This window comes from Dermacentor variabilis, chromosome 1, assembly GCF_050947875.1.
Source record: "Dermacentor variabilis isolate Ectoservices chromosome 1, ASM5094787v1, whole genome shotgun sequence".
NCBI lineage: Eukaryota > Metazoa > Arthropoda > Arachnida > Ixodida > Ixodidae > Dermacentor > Dermacentor variabilis.
The window spans coordinates 73,098,729-73,116,580 of NC_134568.1; the positions used below are offsets into that span (position 1 = coordinate 73,098,729).

General features: G+C 48.8%; 1 protein-coding gene across 6 annotated transcripts in view; it reads left to right on the forward strand.

Annotated features, from left to right (window-relative positions):
- LOC142579308 (acyl-CoA Delta-9 desaturase-like) overlaps positions 1-17,852 on the forward strand; it is a 162,068-nt gene that overhangs the window by 109,615 nt on the left and 34,601 nt on the right. The window contains exon 1 of one of the 6 annotated variants that reach the window (XM_075689411.1): positions 6,774-7,033. The exons of the other annotated variants lie outside the window; for them this stretch is intronic. Within the exon in view, the coding sequence (XP_075545526.1) occupies positions 7,028-7,033 (6 nt within the window). The 5' untranslated portion in view covers positions 6,774-7,027. Of the gene's footprint in view, positions 1-6,773; positions 7,034-17,852 lie in introns of those variants that run through there. 6 annotated transcript variants of the gene reach the window in all.

A 17,852-nucleotide genomic window follows, 5' to 3' on the forward strand; every position in this document is an offset into this window, starting at 1 on the left:
CACGTGATCACGGAGTTGATGGTCATATGTTATAAGCTCCTGACATTGCCTAGGCGGCGCGTCGGAGCAAGAACTATCAGCGCTTCGCGCGGCAAGGTGAGTCAAAACTAGCACGGAGTTACCTTTTTGTCCGCGTTGTGCTAGCATCTAAATTTCATGAGCGCTCTTGCTCAGAGCTGTAGAAATGGCGCGAATTTTGCTTTGTGAAATTCAAGTCAACCGCAACATTATTCTCTTCCATCTACGACAAGTGTTATACGCCGCTGGACGCGTCCTCGTGGTAAAAAGAAAGTGCCTTTGTGTGTGCGTGTGTGTGCGTGTGTGTGTGTGCGTGTGTGTGCGTGTGTGTGCGTGTGTGTGCGTGTGTGTGCGTGTGTGTGCGTGCGCGCGCGCGGCAGTAGCGAGATTGGAAGAGATGGAAACGCACAAAAGGTTTCTTCAGACGTCGACGCTCCGTATAGAAAGTTATGTTTTGGCATAACAATTCAATAGAGTCTGCGACCACGGCTCGGCTCGGTATTAAAGTGGCTCGCTCTTTCGTGGCACTGCTTCAGCGCTCTTGCGAGCTCTCAATTTTCGCTTACATTAGCGCGCTCAAAGTGATTAGCCTCTTCTCGAGGTAATGCGCACTGGTAATGAGGAAGTGCACCTATTATGTTCACGTCACTGTAATGCCAACGCATTTCGCTGTATCACTTCTACTGCAGCCACACTTTGTACGAAGCGAAATGGAAATTAAGATTTATGGTTGCGTTAAGGTAGACATAGATCCGGATTTTTGTAATACGGGCCGCCTCACGGTGGAGTCCTGGCGCATTATTATCATGCATTGCAGTGCTATCGCAAGTCGGCGACAGGCATCTCGCTAACAAAGGTAATTGAAAAGTATGAATGAAATTAACTCATCTCCAGTTGCAAATAAGAGTGAATCGGTCCGATTAACCAGACACCACCGCTCCATGTGAGCAGCACCTCCCACGTGCATACCTTTATCAGATGCTGATGTAACAAGAGCCTGCCCTGGTCGCCAGCGCGAGAGCAGAGAATTGCTGGAGCCTATGAACGATCGCGGGGGAATCGAGCGAGGCATCAGATCGCCCGGAGCAACCATCTAGAGAAGATATATGCCTTGTACATTAACCTCGATTTATTAAGCAATTTTCATCTTAATCAAGCCTCTGCGGACAGCCAAAAGAAAGCCGCAAACGTCCGACGATGCCACTACGAATGTCCGCCTATGAGCCCGCGAACACATTCGCCGGTGATATGAGGACTGTCGACTAAACGAGGCCCACGACGCGGAACGGAAAGCGTAAAGGCCGCCCCACATTCAGCGTTTTCCCGGCGTTTTCTGGCGTTTTGTCACCCGGCGTCGCTCGGCGTCGACGCTGAGGCTGGCGCCAAGCCAAAACGTCGTGCTCAAGGGACACCCAGATCTCGCCGCCGCCGTCGGAAGCAGCTCGACAGCGCCGACCAATCAGCGCGTGGCAGGGCGTGGCCGCGCTGCTGGTAACTCTTGCAAGAAACTTCCGCAGATTCGCAGTTCGCGCCGCCATTGCTGTTTGTTTGGTTGCTTCAATCATGCTACCGGCGAACATCGATAACGAGCTTCTTATAGCCATTGTAGAAGCAAGGCCGATATTGTGGCAGACCAAACACAAGGAACACAAGAATCGTGTTAAAAAAAAAAAAACGTTTTGTGGATTGAAGTCGCCGCCATCGTCCTGCCGGGTGTACCAAATGAGAAGCAGGAGCTTCTTTTTTAGCAGCAGAAGCTGCTGCCTTCTTTCCATGATGTGGCGTATGGCGTCTAGCAATAAAAAGCACCTACTTCCCCCTCTATCATAGAATAAAGAACCCTCGATGCTCAGCTTCGCACGCCGACGCGCCGACCGCTCGTGATGTTCACGCCGATATTGCTGCCAGTTTTCTGAAGCTTAGCCGTGTGTAATTTTTCTACACAGCCCTGAATATTTTATTTAGCGTAAAACTATGCAAAAGGCATAAGTATTGCATTGAAGAATACTTATGACAGCTCTTTTCATTGATATTACACAATTAGCTTAGGAGGTATCTGGTAAAATAAATCTGGTCACATTGTGCGACGCTGCGCTGGCACTGGTCCGCGTGCCGCTCGTGTGGCTGGACGCCCTCTCTGGCGCCGTTCATGCGACCACGCCGGGAGACGCAACGCCAAAAAACGCCGGTAGAAACGCTGAATGTGGGGCGGCCTTAAGCGTCGGCTCACGGCTTTTCAAAAGATTAATTCTGTTATTAACTCGACAATACCATGCTGTGCCCGATCGGCTTGTAGACTGCGAACTACGCTGTTTTACAGGGTACCGATTGTCCATCCGTCCCATAGTTGCGCTTCTGCTGGGACAGGCGGCGCGGCCCTCACCGGCAAAAGAGAGAGGGGGGAGATATAAGGAAGGGAGGGAGTCCGGTTGGCTACCCTACACTGGGGGAAGGCAGAAGGGGTAGAAGGAGAGAAAGAATTTGTAGAATGAAAAGCATGTATGGCATGAATGAATAACTCAAGCATGCCTAGGTGACTATTTGTCACTGCCCCATTTCAAATGGGATGCCAATAAATCATCAATATTATCAACTGCACTGTCAGGAGCGTATACCAAACCTGTGAGGCGTGGAGCAATGATACATTGTAGTGGCCACGCGTCACATCACGACCGTGTCGGGGAACTATATGGGAGCGCGCTTTAAGATCGGTCCTCGCGCATTCCTCCGTCCCTCTGCGTGTAATCGCCACTCGACAAGTCCTATGCTGCTGCTTCTCTGGGAGCCCATGGGGTCCTTCTTTCGTTCGCAACGCCATCGAGTGCGCAATGCGCTTGGAGGCAGAAATGGGATTTTGGCCTGCGGATACCGCGTGGGGCACGGTGGCGCGCGCAACGTAGTTTGTTACATCATCTGGCCGAACCTCCGCCTTCCTTGATGTAACTAAACTGCTTCAAGCCTCAAGTCGCGCTCCACTCGAGGCGCGTTTACAACAGCTTTCAGGGATTTAAAATGTAACGAATTCATTATTGTGCTTCTGTGAAATTCAAGCTTTATATCATAATAGATGGATCCGCAGTTACATATTAAAAAAGGAAATTCGGCGACAACTTAAGACTGGTTACATGCGCAAATTCGAAAGCGTTATAGTCGCTTTGGTGAAACTTTTTAGATGGTTGTTTTCGACGTGCATTAAAGTTATTTATGCTGATTCGCTGTGTGCGTGTTTTGCCCATAAGTTGGGCACAGACCGGAAACATTCGCACCATATTGCTGCAGCACGACGAATTTTTATATGCTTGTGGCGTGGCGTCGAGAGTGCGTCGCAGTAGACAACACTGATGAAATCCGAAGACCAAGTGACGCGCAAGGCAGAGCGCTCATGTTATGCACTCATGACGTTGCAGCCCTTCCCTCCCATTAGCTGTGTCATCACATGCCCAGCGACGCACGCACTAGGCCACACCTTTGGTCGGCCTGAACCGTGCAGCCGCCGTGGCGTCGGGAAAGCGGGCTGGTCTTTAATTCACCTTGGCTGCCCGGGTTCAATTTCCACCGAGACCGAAATTTACGAAATTTTCTTTTCAAATCCATTAATTTAGTTTGTTTAAGCAACCTTCCTGAAGATGGGATGTCAATCCGAGCGATTTTGACGCGCTTTTACTATTTGCGCCGTGGGCCTTCTTTGGTACCGTCGCTCGGTCACGCCGCCGATGACGACGCCGGATTTTCGCGTAATTGGACATATAATGCTTTCTCATTCAAAACAAAAAAGAAGGAAAGGTGATACAAAAGCTTTGTCAGTACTCCTAGGCAAACCAGGCTTTTGCGGACACAAGTTCATCTCGTAAAACGCCCCTTTCACCCACGCAGTATGCTTCCAGTAAGGGAGCAAAGTAAGGCAGAGAGGTTAAGCAAGTACACGACCACTTTGCTGCCCTCCACTGGGCGAAGAGATTGAAGGAGCAACAAGAGAGAGCGAGAACTAGTGGCAGAGACTTGTCGACTTGAAGTGCTGTTGCAACGGAATCGTGGTTTTCCACCAGCGACTCGCACGGCCGTGGTCCAAGGATCTTCGCTTCTAAAAATGGTCTTGAGTCAAGCCAGTTTAATGCCCGTTATCACACAGGCTCCTACGAACTCCTTTAGGATAATGGAACGCGATACTTCTTAACCGGAGAGGACGGCGCCGAACTCGATAACGGAAACAATGGCGCCGGCGGTGTGAAATAGTTTGTGGTCTCGCAGGAGTTGCACATAGGTGCACCACACGTTCCGACGAATTCCGCATTACGATGAGAGCGTGTAGGTGAAAGCGCGTCGGCTGCGTATATTCCTCCCTGAACCGCAAGTTCTGCTGCATCGCCGCGCTGTAACCTGGGGCCACCGCATTCTCTAATTATCCGTTTCTAGGCTACCTTCACTTCTGCGCTGCGTGACGTCATGTGCCATGCCTCCGTGAAACGACGGGTAATCTTCCAATCTGCTTAGCCAGTAAACGTCCGCGACATCCTTGAATACGGCCCTTGCAGTGTGTGTACGGCCTCACTACGTTATGAGCGTGCAGCATGGAACCCTGCCTGCTCTGGGCTTTGTTCTGAACTCACTTGCGGTTCTAGTGCAGAAATGACAGCGCCGCCGCCACACTCCATTCGTGTCTGTCGCGCTGGCAGCGCGCAGCTAACAAGCTCCTGATTAGTGAGACCCCGCTCGAGGCGCACGCCGAGCGCCCTGCGCAAGAGAGGCCGCACGCGCCGCTACGAAGTCGCCATCTCGGCGTGTAATCGACGGCGGTCTCAGCGTGTGCACCGATATCGCGTTACCCGCTACAAAGAGAAGCCTGCCCAACCTTTCCAAACCGTTATTTCGCTACCGCAGCAGACCGGCCTGTTGTTGCTGCGCCGCATCTCGGTAGCCACTCCGCGCCAACGTAACGAAAAACAACGGGCGCGCGTCGTTCGCGTGTCCGCTCGCTCCTTCCCCTCGTCGCACGCACGCCGGGCGCCCAGCGAGCACGTTTTGTTTTTCTGCTGTTTCGGCGTACGAAGCCGGCCAGCAGCAAGGCCGCATCTCATTGATTCGGGCACCGATGAAGAAGAGCCAAGCGCGGCCACGCGTCGTTCGCGTGTCCCTGGCGCGAAGCGAGGTAATACACCTCTCGGAAAAGGAAAAGCCGGCCGGGAACACGAGGAAAAGTAGTGAAGTGGGCTAGAGCGGACGTATCGAGAGAAGCCCGGAGGCGGGCCCCCTGTGTCTGCAGCTCTGCGCCCTTCTTCTCCACTTCCTCTGTCGTAAGTCACACGCACGCCGTCATGAGCGGTACACGATGAAGTTTTCGCTTCCTCATCCCACTGTAATCTGATAATTTTCCTCTTAGCACGAGAAAGTACACTAAAGGGCGAAGAAAACGGATAGTGTTCGGGCGCAATAATTCGGATAGAGACACGTTTAAACAAACGCCCCTGAGACAACCGCCTCCGATGTTTCGCCGTCCGCGGGGACGCGCTCGCCTCCGCAACGTAACCGTGTAACCTTCAATGTCCAGCATTCACGGAAGAAGAAGTTGTTGCCGCGAGATACCTAATTAGCGAGCGCCACCGGCTTGCTTTGCGGAGCGCCGCGATTGTATGTTTGTAGAGTGCACGCGACAGCGACAGTCACCGCGGCCATCGGCAAACAACGATGTGCTTGTCCTTTGCATGCGCTAGTGGCGAGCCCGCGAGCGCGACGTCCATTATAGGAAGGATGCGCACGGAAAGTTGTTTGCAATAAACGGACGGCATATCGACCCACATCCACCCCCGCCTCGCTGTAAAGAGGATAACGATGATCGTCGACACTTTATGGGGCGCATCTGATAAATTGCCTGTCTCCGAAATGTGTAAGAGGATAAGAGATAGGCGGGAAAAGAGACGAGAACAAGGCGGGATTACGAATTTATGAGAGGAAACTATTTTTCTCGTGCTTCGTGATGACGTAAACCTGCTGCGCACAAAACATTTGCGTTGTCACGTCTAATACCCGGCTCCATTTGGTCATTGTCAATCTTCTATGACGGAGCAACGGCAGGATGGCACCAGTAATTGGCCTTCGCTCGTTATTGGGTGGACGTGACTATCGAAATGAAGCACGACCTATCCTTGCAGTTAACGGCGCAGCGGAGGTACTGCTCGCCATCCGCCCGGACAAACGAATGGGAAATGTCACATCGGATGAGGCGAGCGTATGCACGTCAGCGGGCATTCTACGTCAACAGGTCTTGCCGACGGCCTTTGCCAATGCCACTGGGAAAGGTGGTGCTGCCGGGAACTCAGAAGGCGTGACGCCGTTGACAGTATATTGATGTTCGCGTGCGCGGGCTTAGAGAGGTGATCAATTCACCCTACGCTAGTGTGAAGCAGCTGTTCTGCTCTCTCTGAATGCTCGTCTACCGTCTCAACCTCCTCACCGCCTGACCCTTTCTTCCCTTAATCCTTTCACCATCCGGTAAACTCTCTCCAATTTGCCTCGAGCCTCCCCCTCTCCCCAGTCCCCTTCTTGCTTCTAGCGCCCAGGAAGGTCTAGCAATAAATTCGCTTCGCTGGCATTCGAGAACTGCCGATGAGCTGAGGGTGGGGAAGGGGGGGGGCAGGCGTGACGGGGAGGAGAGGTCATGTGGTGGGCGCTCCACGTTTGGCGCGTGCTTGCTTGCGCACTTGTGGTAGTGGTCGGTTCCGTAGATTTTTTTTTTCCTCAATTAGGAGCTCTTCTGCCAAATATGTTAACGCGTATCGAAGGCGAACGTATCGCAGTGTTCCCTTGTCGTCGCCGGGTCCGCACGCTGTAGAGAGAGGCGCAGCGTAGGATACGCTGACCACCGCTCCATTCTGCTCTTGGACTAACACACGCCGACAGCCGTGCACTCGAGTCTGTTACCGAAGCCAGTCTGCCCAGCCCCTTCCAACTGAACTAAGCTACTTCAGCTTGAGTTCCCACCAAATCTCGGATAGACGCACGCCTTGCTTCAAAGATGTCGGTAAGACTACGGCGCTTTCAGGGCCAACTAGTGCGATCGTTGTCTTAATGCTGCGATTTCTAGGACTGCATTTCTCAGGGCTGTGTACTCTCAGATGTGCCTTTTGAGGCCAACATTTTTTTCTTTAGAGACGCTCATTTTTTGCAAGAAACAGTTGAGTTCCCAGTCGTGACCTAGCAACGTGATAGCTGACCGAACCACGTTGCGAGGTCGTTACTGCTCATTCGCATCTCCCACATGAACCAAGCGTACTTCATTCCAGTGGTGTTGTTCTTTCGTCTTGATAACAGCTCATATAAGTGGTAAAAGAATTGCATAGGATCTATATTAACGTAATCAGTGACAAAGCGTGATTGAGTGCTCGTTATATGTTGCATGGGTGGTCAGCGGCTAGAAGCGTGAGTGCGGTACGTACATTTGTCTCCGGTAGACTCGACGTTCCAGATAGCTCCACGAAGACCCATAAGATCTCAATTCATCTGCCAGGTTAACGTGCGCATATCCAGAACCGATTAGCTGGCGCGTGCACACAACTGATACCTGGCAGGACACCTCAGCGAACGGCGGTGGGAGTGTGCTTCGATGTAATGCTGATTACATTGCCCACCGAGGGTGATCGGACCACAGTACCGTGCTGCGTAACAGTGGGATGCTGTTGGGCATCTTCGAGGAGTCGTTTCAGAGCTCTCCCAAAGGGCTAATAGGTTAATGTAATACGAAATTGAAGCTGTATTGCTAAGCAGAGAAAGTGAGAGAGAAGGAAGGAAACGCAGGATATGTTAACTAGACTTCGCTCAGTTTGCTACGCTACGCTTAGGGAGGGGGCGGGGATGTGAAAGAGGGAAATGGAATGAGTTCAGATCACTCACCCGGACTAGACAAGGTTGCAGAGTGTCTACAGGTCGGGCACTCAAATATATTGCCTTCAAATACTGCAAAGGAGCGCGTGTGGCTTTCTGGGATGTCCTTTTAGCGTTTGAACAGCGCTCGAAAATGACCATTGCGAGATGCTATGCACGAAAAGGAGCGCAGAGCTACAAAATAAAGTAATGCAGGTTTCTCTCAGGAACCTCCGTGTTATTTTTTTTTTTAAGCTTCGCCCTATTCTCGGGTGTGCGACAATTCTTTCTTTCACGAAAACTCCACCTCGCGAATTACCGAAAAACTAATTTGCTGCTTTAGATGCTCCATACGCTTATGTTAGTGATCGTTTGTTCTCGAGTGCACAATAGTGGACATCCTTATGCTGATGACTACAGACGAGAACGAACACGAGGGCTGGCACAGCGTCGTGATAGAGCGCGGCCACGGAGTGGCCCAGTGGCTATGGCGTTGCGCTGCTGAGCTTGCGAGGTCGCGGGTTCGATCTAGGCTGCATTTCGGTGTGAGTGAAATGCAAAAACACTGGTGTACTTAGATCTAGGTGCACGTTAAAGATTTTCCTAGTGGTCAAAATAATCGGATGGTGGTTTTGTGACGTAAAAGCCCATAAATAACCCCCCCCCCCCTTTCGTGTAGGTAGGACTTACATCCTGTCGGTATGCACCAAGTATTGGGGAGTTTTAGAAATGCATGACCCAAAGTTTGAAGACGCTGTCGGCCTGACGTGCGCAAAGAGCACACCAAAAGAGCGCAAGCGCGGTCTGTTTCTTTAGGTATGCCAAGTCGGCTTGTGGACGCCATGTGTTTTTTCTTAAACTGCCTATTACGTGAAGTACATGAAGCGTCTCTTGTTTCGCCACTGCCAAAAACAGAAGCATTAATGCGTACTGCAATACCATTGTCGCGTCTACCTTTCATAGACCCCAGGCAATTGTGTAGCAATCGTTCAAGGAACTCGGCTCTCACATATGCACTTCCTTACGTCCGCTATTACACTGCGACATCGCCGACAAGGTGCAAGTTCTTATGTCAGATCCTCATTTTCGGAAAGTACATCGCCGCAGGCAAGCTACAATGCCTCATTTCAGCTTATCTAGTATTTTTTGTGCCAGTGTGGCACGTTGACCTTTGCTTTGACTCTCGTCCCTGGCCGCACCTATCATCCCGTCGCTGGACGCGATGGTGTGGCGTGTTTTGTAAGTTTGCAGAATATAATTATTTGAATTACAATAAGCTGCGTTCGTTACCGACTAAAATTGCGCTGGCACACATTGAATAAAAATGAACTTAAAGGAAAACTGGGAACTTGTTTTGTTTGTAACCTTCTAGGTGCACAAAAAGGAAACGGAATAACAGCAGAAGATCATGTTCTTTTAATGCGCCAAGAAACGTACCAAATACGCGTCTCGGTTGGAAACGCAGTCAACTATAAAAAAAAAAATCTGAAGGTCCGTGGTACACCGCGAGTTCAGGGCTCTTAAAGGTTATGTGGTTTTGTTTAAGAAAAGCCCCTTTGCCTGCCGTAACGCCTTCGTCCGACAGCAAGCATGCATACTAAAAACACCATATTCAAGACCGCGATCTTCCGGTTCCTTTCTCTGTATGTTGCGTTTTGATTTTCTCTGGTTTTCCGTCCGTTTGCTGGCATAACGTTACGACTGTATCAGCTCACCCAACAAGCCACTCTTGTGAGCTTATTAATGCTTTCGATTATTAGTACTTCGTTTTTATTTGTAATTTTATACTGGGTTGCGCTGTAGTTTGTCAGACCGTGAAACCCGGAGCGACTGGCACGGACATTTAATAACGATAATAATAATGAATTTAAGAACCCGTTCTTAAATGTTCCATAGGCAACGCCTAGTCTGCAACAGAACGTGTTCTTAAATTCGTTATTATTTTCGTTATTAATTGTTCGTGCAAGCCGCCCCGGAAACTACTTCTGTGAGCGCATGTAACAGCTAGGAGGTTGTTGTTGTCAGGCAATATGTCGCATCTTGCCTCGCCTTTCCCCCATTTCCCTCTTCCAGATAGATAGAGAGAGAGAGAAAAAAGTTAGTGGCAATTTAGAAATCAACCCAATTCAATCTGGTTAGCAACTTTGTGACAGTTTGTTTGCTAAGCCTGCAATATGCGTGCAATAAAAATAAATGGCTCGCTTCTGAGGAGAAGAGAGAGAGAGAGAGAAAGGCAAAGGAAAGACAGGGAGGTTAACCAGAGATTATGTCCAGTTGGCTACTCTGTACTGGGGGAGGGGCAAGGGGATGCGATAGGTGAGAGAGAGAAGGATTAAAAGAAAGAAATACAGCCTATGTACTATTTACCTCAATTTTTCTGCAGCAACTTATGTATAACAGAACATAGATTCGTATGGTGATGAGCACAAATAGTGTTCACTTCAAATCGCGCCCTAGCGTGTTTCTCCTGTATATGTGCATGCCTGTCTACGTCTAGAAGAGACGTCGTCGCCTCGATGAAGCTTATATGCATATAAACAAAGAACTTGAGTAATTTTTACGATGTCTTCTTCAGAGAAAATTTCTACCGGAATGTTTACGGCTCATAGAGGAGAGGTCGCTGAAAACTGAAAGGCAGGAACAGCGATGACATTGGACACGTGTTGTCGGCCAGAACGAGGAAGGGAATGCTCTCTGACGTACGGAGCGTGCCGATGCCAGTATGTATTAAACTGCCCGCTTCAGCAGGAAGAGAATGTGCGGGATTATACCGATGTTGCTAGCGTGCTAACCGGCATCGTGCGTTGCCAACGGAAAGAGATGGCAACCGAAAGAAAGAATAAAAAAAATGTATATGTATAAAAGAGGGAAAGCAGTTAGAGGAAATGTTTGCGCAGCGCGTGGAAGTCGTGTTTTCATAAAGCTGGTGGCACGTGACACGACCGTGATTGCGGTTTCAAGGCAGGAACCGATACCCTTGACTGCGAAAAAAAAGAAGGAAACCAGAAGGAAGGAAAAGCCGGACGGTATATTCAAATAAGGCGGATCGGAAGGTATACCACTATAATGGACCGGCGATTTATTCTACGCTGCTTATAAGATACGACTCGCCGAATTGTTCTCAACTCGGTGGCTCGTGCAATACTCTTTTACAACCGAAACACTCGTGTGCCGAAAATTTTTACTGAACTCCGTAAGCCGCTTCGATAACCAAAACGCCTTCAGCTCTGGATGGTCCCACCGACGCTTGTGTTGGAGGGAATGGAACGTTATATAGCTGCCACCGTGGTCTGTATAGGGGAGGTGCTGACGAGTCAAAGCTACCGACACTACCCTACTTGGGAATAAGATGACCACAACCCTCCGCAGAGGATCAGTGACCATGGCTATGGCTATGCTGCTGACCACGAAGTCGTCGCGGGTCATTCCCGGCGCCTATCATAGCCCATGCGTGGCCTTGGGACGTCAAACCCTGATAAAAAAAAAAAAATGAAGGGCCCTTGCTACTCGCATGCGTCACTGTCCTGCGGCGCCATTTCCTTACGAGCGCTCCGTGCTTAGGGTAAGAATTTCGTCTATTGACGCTATGTGCAATCATGTTATCGTCCGTTTCTGACAGGCCTGCAAAGTCAGTTTCCTAGTAATTTGGGACGGAAAGTGGTGCCAATAGTTACGCGCCATTAAGGGGAAAAAGAAAGCGCTGAGTCGAAGTGTTTTAGCACTACACTGGCAACACGTTCCTTCCGCGGGAGGCGTGTATAAGTGTATGCGTTATTAGGAGAAGGACGCAAGGATCGACATCGCGCTGCATTCGTCCAATAGCAACGCCCCCCTACGACAGGCAAAGTAGGATGTTTATGGCAGCTAGGTCTTCTGCACGTGCAGCATAACCTCTGTCGTCGCTGTGGTCCCGCGAAGCTTGAACATTTAAAAAGAAATTGGGAAAAAAAGGGCCCTATTTAGCCCAAGTAACAATGCCGGTTGTCACGTTGAAATCAGCATTCGCTGCGTTCAGAGAACGCGCTGCAAAGTGCGTCTGTTCGCCACACTGTATTCGAGCAGTGTCCTGTCATTAAAGTAATAATACTAATGAGAGAGAGAGAGAGAGAGAGAGAGAGAGAGAGAGAGAGAGAGAGAGAGAGAGAGAGAGATAAGCGCATGACCCAACTGTTGTGCAAATGCCGAATCAGTACCGCGCGGCTCAGAAACGTGAATTTATAGCTGTGCTCTTTATCTTAATGTTGTGGCAGCGTGCCATTATTAAAACAACAAAACAAAGCAAGAAAAACGCCAATTGTGAGAATGAGTTGTGATAAGACATTGTGTAATATTATGGAAGCGGCATAGATAACCGATCTTACAAATGCGTCCATTAGCATACCTTCGCTAGGTTTGTCTGAAAGAGACGGGCACCTGTCTTAGCAGCAGGCTTAATTGACGCGCGACGTGCGCCGCTAAGCTGACGTATTCACTAGCCCGGTCAGCGGCCAGAACGTGGCTCAGACACGAGGACTGAAATATGACAGCGAGGATCTCTCTCGTCTTCTGTCACAACAGCACTAATCGAGAAAGAGGAGCTTACAAGGAACGATCGAGGCTCAGAGTGAGCGAACCATGGCTCCTCCATCCGCGCTCCCACGTACGAAGCCATTCATGCACTGGCAGAGAATCCAGAAGTGACTACAGAAAACGCGAGCCAATCAGCCGATTTGACGGCGAACGAAAAAAGTAAAAAGGAGGAATTGTTTGATCTACCTGAACACTCACCGATGATTAAGATGCTCCCTAACGCGAAATTTGAGCGCGGCTCTATAGGTGTTTTCATTTCGCACTTTATCGAGGAAAATAATTTGAGAGAGACATGTAGCAGAGACGGCGATCGTCGAAAACCTCATCTGCAGGTCAAGCACGTCGGCTTCTATACAGGGTGTTTGAGCTAACTTTAGCCAGAGATTTAAAATATGGCGATGCACTCTAAGACGACGCGACCAAATGCATGTTGCTCACTTTAGTATGTAGTTCGTCACACTATTTTTGTATTTTGCTCAATTAGATAATTAGTCAACATTACTTAACCAACTTCTGAAGCAACGAAGCTTGGCAAAAAATTCCAATTTAGCGGTGCACGGGAAAGAACCCCACGTGGTAAAAATTCATCCTGAATCCCCCACTACTTCGTGCTTCATAATCAAATCGTGGCTATGGCACGTAAAACCGCATAATTAAAGAAAAAGTCAGTTTCGAGATAGGTAGTTCTTAAGTAGCAGATGGGTAGATAGGTAGGCTCACAAAAGTGGCAAAAAAGAAAGAAAAAGTGAAGCTTCAAAAGATGATCTTAGACATTGCCTATTGGCGCTTCAACTCCCTTGACAAAGTACCACCACCAAAGCCCACAAAGGCGAGAGAGAGAGAGAGAGAGAGAGAGAGAGTGTGTGTGTGTGTGTGACCTTTTGCGCTAAACCTGAGTAGCAGAGGCGCCGTATCTACCTGCCTTGAACCTTAACTTTAGACAGAGAGAAAGAGAAAACGAGGAAAGAAAAAGCAGGGAGGTTAACTAGACGAATGTCCGGCTTGCTATCCTACACTAATAAATTGTAATTATGGGGTTTTACGTGCCAAAACCACTTTCTGATTATGAGGCACGCCGTAGTGGAGGACTCCGGAAATTTTGACCACCTGGGGTTCTTTAACGTGCACCGCACGTTAAAGTACACGGGTGTTTTCGCATTTCGCCCCCATCGAAATGCGGCCGCCGTGGCCGGAATTCAATCCCGCGACCTCGTGCTCAGCAGCCCAACACCATAGCCACTGAGCAACCACGGCGGGTTGCTATCCTACACTGGGAGTAAGAGTAATACACTGGCGAATCGGAAAATAATGTACTGACATAACGGACTTACCTTTCTGCTTTGATGAATAGCTCCTAAGCTAGGAATCGTAGTATGGAACCTCATTTTCTACTGAGCGATACAATGCCCTGGAAATACTATACATACAATCTATTACATCCCCTTTTATAGCGAGTAGCCTTCCCGGTTTCGATTCCGTCACCCGCATGCACCTCATGTCGCACTGGTCTTCTCTAGCTGGAGCAGTATGATGATTGACAGATGGTCTGCGGCCCTCTGATTATGGTTGCACCACCATCCCAAACAACAACTCACTAAACTAGAACAAACGTCACTAAAGCAAAGCTTGCCTTCTTCGTGCGGTGTCTACGGGCGTTGACACATACGTTACGGGGTGCTGTGGTTTCAGGTCTGCCACCCACACCACACGATACTTAATATTTTTTTCTCCATATTTTGATGTTTTCTAGCTTCACTTTAGTATTAATACTCGGGATGAAGTTTGTACTACTGAGCACGAAGTGTCGAGTTCGATTCCCGACCGCGGCGGCCGCAATCCGAGGCTGGTGGAACGCAAGAACGCTCGCGTACCTTGCTTTGGGCAGACGTTTAAAGTGCTCAAGGCGGCTCAATCTGAATTGAAACCCACCACTACGGCGTGTCCCAGAGCCCCGATGTTGCTTTGGAACGGTAAACCCCGTCAAACAAATAGAGTGGCAGGTGTTTATGTGTAAAGACGATTTCAAGGACATCATTACTTCTTTAAAATGTATTGTTAGTGCCCCGTTAAATGACGGAAATACGAGTGAATGAGAGGCCGAATAAAACTAAAAGGATTGATCGTTACATCTTCTTGAAGCGAACAGAGAAAGAGACAGAGAGAATACAAAAGATAAAGTTATCCCGGAAAGTTATCCCGGTTTGCTGACCCTCTCTAGGGGAGCGGAATTGGGGACAAAACGTAGATATATGGACACAAGAGGTATAAGAAGCGTTCGAAAGCAGCTGAAAGAGGACCCGCAAGAAAGAAAACGGAAATAAGCAATATTGCGCAAATGTTTAATTCGAATGCCTTCCAAAGTTATTTCAACCTCAAGCTCTCGTACTCACACGGAGTTGGGTAAGCGTAGGTTAAACAATATGATATGAGGACCCCCCCCCCCCCCACGATCCCATACCATATAGAAGACGCCGTTGTGTTATGTCATGGTAACATTCCATCTGTCGTAACTGCTCCATAGCTAGCGACGTTAAGCCTCGTGTTAATTGGTTCAGTGTTGGTAATTGGCATACGCACGACGCTTCAAAGTACCGCATTATAGCGATTCGGGTCTGAACGCGGCATTATCAAACATTGAGCAGCACGCCGCAGGCATCCAGATTTTCTTTCTGCTTCACTTCCTCCCTCACTTAACCTTGTTGTCCGCGACCTGCACCAGCCAAGAGAGATCCCTGCGTATCTGGATCTCAATTGAATACCTTCCGCATCTACGTATTGCGCAATGAGGCCCGGTATGTACGGCACGTAGTTTGCGTTTCGTATCCTTATCATTCGCTCCAGGAAACTGAATGACACGCAGAGGCGCAGTTCGCTTGGTTGTATATTGTCTGAAAACGCTTTGCTTCGATTTTTTTTTTTTTTTTGTCGTTCCCATCTTGCTGTTTCACATTGTGGTGTGACCGAGTTTTCGGTAGCCATTGCTGCGGGCGCTGCTCCTGCAAAGGAAAAGCATATACAAATGTTCGTCAAAGTAGAGGTACCCCCATAACAACGCTGACAAATCGATATTCGGGCAGAACCGTGGCATACGTTGCGACATGTTCGAAAGACAGCTGAGCGTTGGGGCAACGCGCGGCATTCCAGCATCGCCACGATGGTAGCTAAAATTGCGGTTTGTGCGCGAGATGGGTGTACCGGCAGAATGTGTACGGTTTGATTAAACGGAGGACCGTGGAAGAGCAATCGTTAGAAACATACCGCCCGCCCCGTCACGTACGAATCGGAGCAAGGTTCTGCGATGCAGCACATCTATTCTTAACGCGTCCTCGTTGAAAAGAAACTGTTGGGCAAATAAAGCAAAGGCAACGGTGAAGTTATGCTTCCCATCTTCTCTCTCTCTCTCTCTCTCTCTCTCTCTCTCTATATATATATATATATATATATATATATATATATATATATATATATATATATATATATATATATATATATATATATATAATGGACAACACAAAGGCATTGCTGGCATATATAGAACACGAGAAGGCAACGCGAGCGAGCTCTTTCGTAGAAACACTGGCGTCTATACCTGCGTGAACCCCTGCACATTCCGACGACTGTGTGGAGCTTTGTGGCATGGCAGGGCGCGAAAGTGACAGTGGCACAGTTGTACTTGACAAAGAATGTGCTCGTAACGCGTTTCGACCGTTTTGTGTATTCCACGCGTCCTAAGCGTTCATGCCGCGAATGCACAAACTTTTGCAATCGCCCTAGCTGCAAGGTTAATTCTGGTGCAATATGAACATTTTCTCTTTCTTTCTTTTCTGTTTTTTCTTTCTTCCCGCATTCTGTACGTCCGCAACTGCACGCGTAATTGAGCGTAGAGCGCTGAAAGATTTGACACCTTCCTGCGTTGCATTCTTACTCGTTGTCTTCGTCTCGTATCGCGCTTGTTAGGGCACCCGAGGGAAAAACCGAAAAGTCTCGTTAATTATTTCCTTCTTGCCCTCTTCCCCTCACAGCTCTTGATAACAACTCTCGAGTTTGTGGACATTGATGTAGTTTTTGGTGGCGCCATCTAGCGATAACCTCCAGCGCAACGAAATGCGCGCACACTACGCTCCTAAAGCGGAGTCGGGCGTGCAGTTTCGCATGCTTCGTTGGTGAGCACAAGTGTTATATGTCTACATAAAATAAAGAAAAGTGAGAAAAAGGCCCGAAGCAAACTAGTCTGCATATCTGCAAAATTGCTTGCATTACACGTCTAAGCTTCTTGTTCATCTTGTGCATTAAATTAGCCCCACCGCGGTTGCTTAGCGGTTATGATGTTGCGCTGCTAAGCACAAGGTCGCGGGATCAAATCCAGACCGCGGCGGCCGCATTTCGATGCGGGTGAAATGCAACAACGATGTGTCCCGTGCACGGGATGGATGGATGTTATGAGCCTCTCCTTAGGAACGGGGCGGTGGGTTGCGTCACCAAGCTCTTGATTATACTGCCTAATGTCCTACCTAATTAAAAAAAAAGGCACGATGAATTCCTATATCCAAAGTTTCTGACCCCCTATTGTGAATTTTGTTTTTGTAGATCTCCGTTTTTTGTCGTTTCCCTATTTTCCTTCCACCAACATTCCGATCGCCTCTTACTAATCTCTATTGGATCTTTACTTTCCCCCTGCTCTCACTGAACCCAAGGGCTTCAAGGAGGCCAGTGGTGCCTAAATCGACCGCTGTGCAGATAGATATGTTCACATTCTAATGGGTGCACGCTAAAGCTTCCCTGGTGGTCAAAATTATTGCGGAGACCCCATTAAGGCGTGCCTCATGATCTTATTTTTTCAATTATGTGGTTTTACGTGCCAAAAGCTCGATCTGATTATGAGGCACGCCGTAGTGGGGGACTCCGAAAATTGGGACCACCTGGTCTTCTTAGCCTGCATCTAAATATAAGTACACGGGTGTTTTCGCCCCCATTGAAATGCGGCTGCCCTGGCCGGGATTCGAACCCGCGACCTTGTGCTTAGCTTCCCAACGCCACAGCCACTGAGAAACCACTGCGAGTGTGCCTCTTAACCAAATCGTGGTTTTGGCTGGCAAAACCCCAGGATTGAGTGATTTAGGCTTTGCGTCAATCTGAACCAGAAACGACGAATAAGCAAATTTTAGTAGAACTGGAGAACATCCGGCAATGTGAAACTGTGCGTGCATGCCTCCATGACTTGCGTGTTTCAAAGATACAGACTATCAGCATCACTGGGAAAAGCACACTATGCGACTTGTTTATTAACATGGGTACATGGGCTCTCTTCTCTATTCAGACACGTAAAAAGTAACAATATAATAGCCCAGAACATGCATGAAGGGTCGGTCGTGCAAGTTTAGTGGGGCATCAAAACTAGTTCGTTCAGTGGG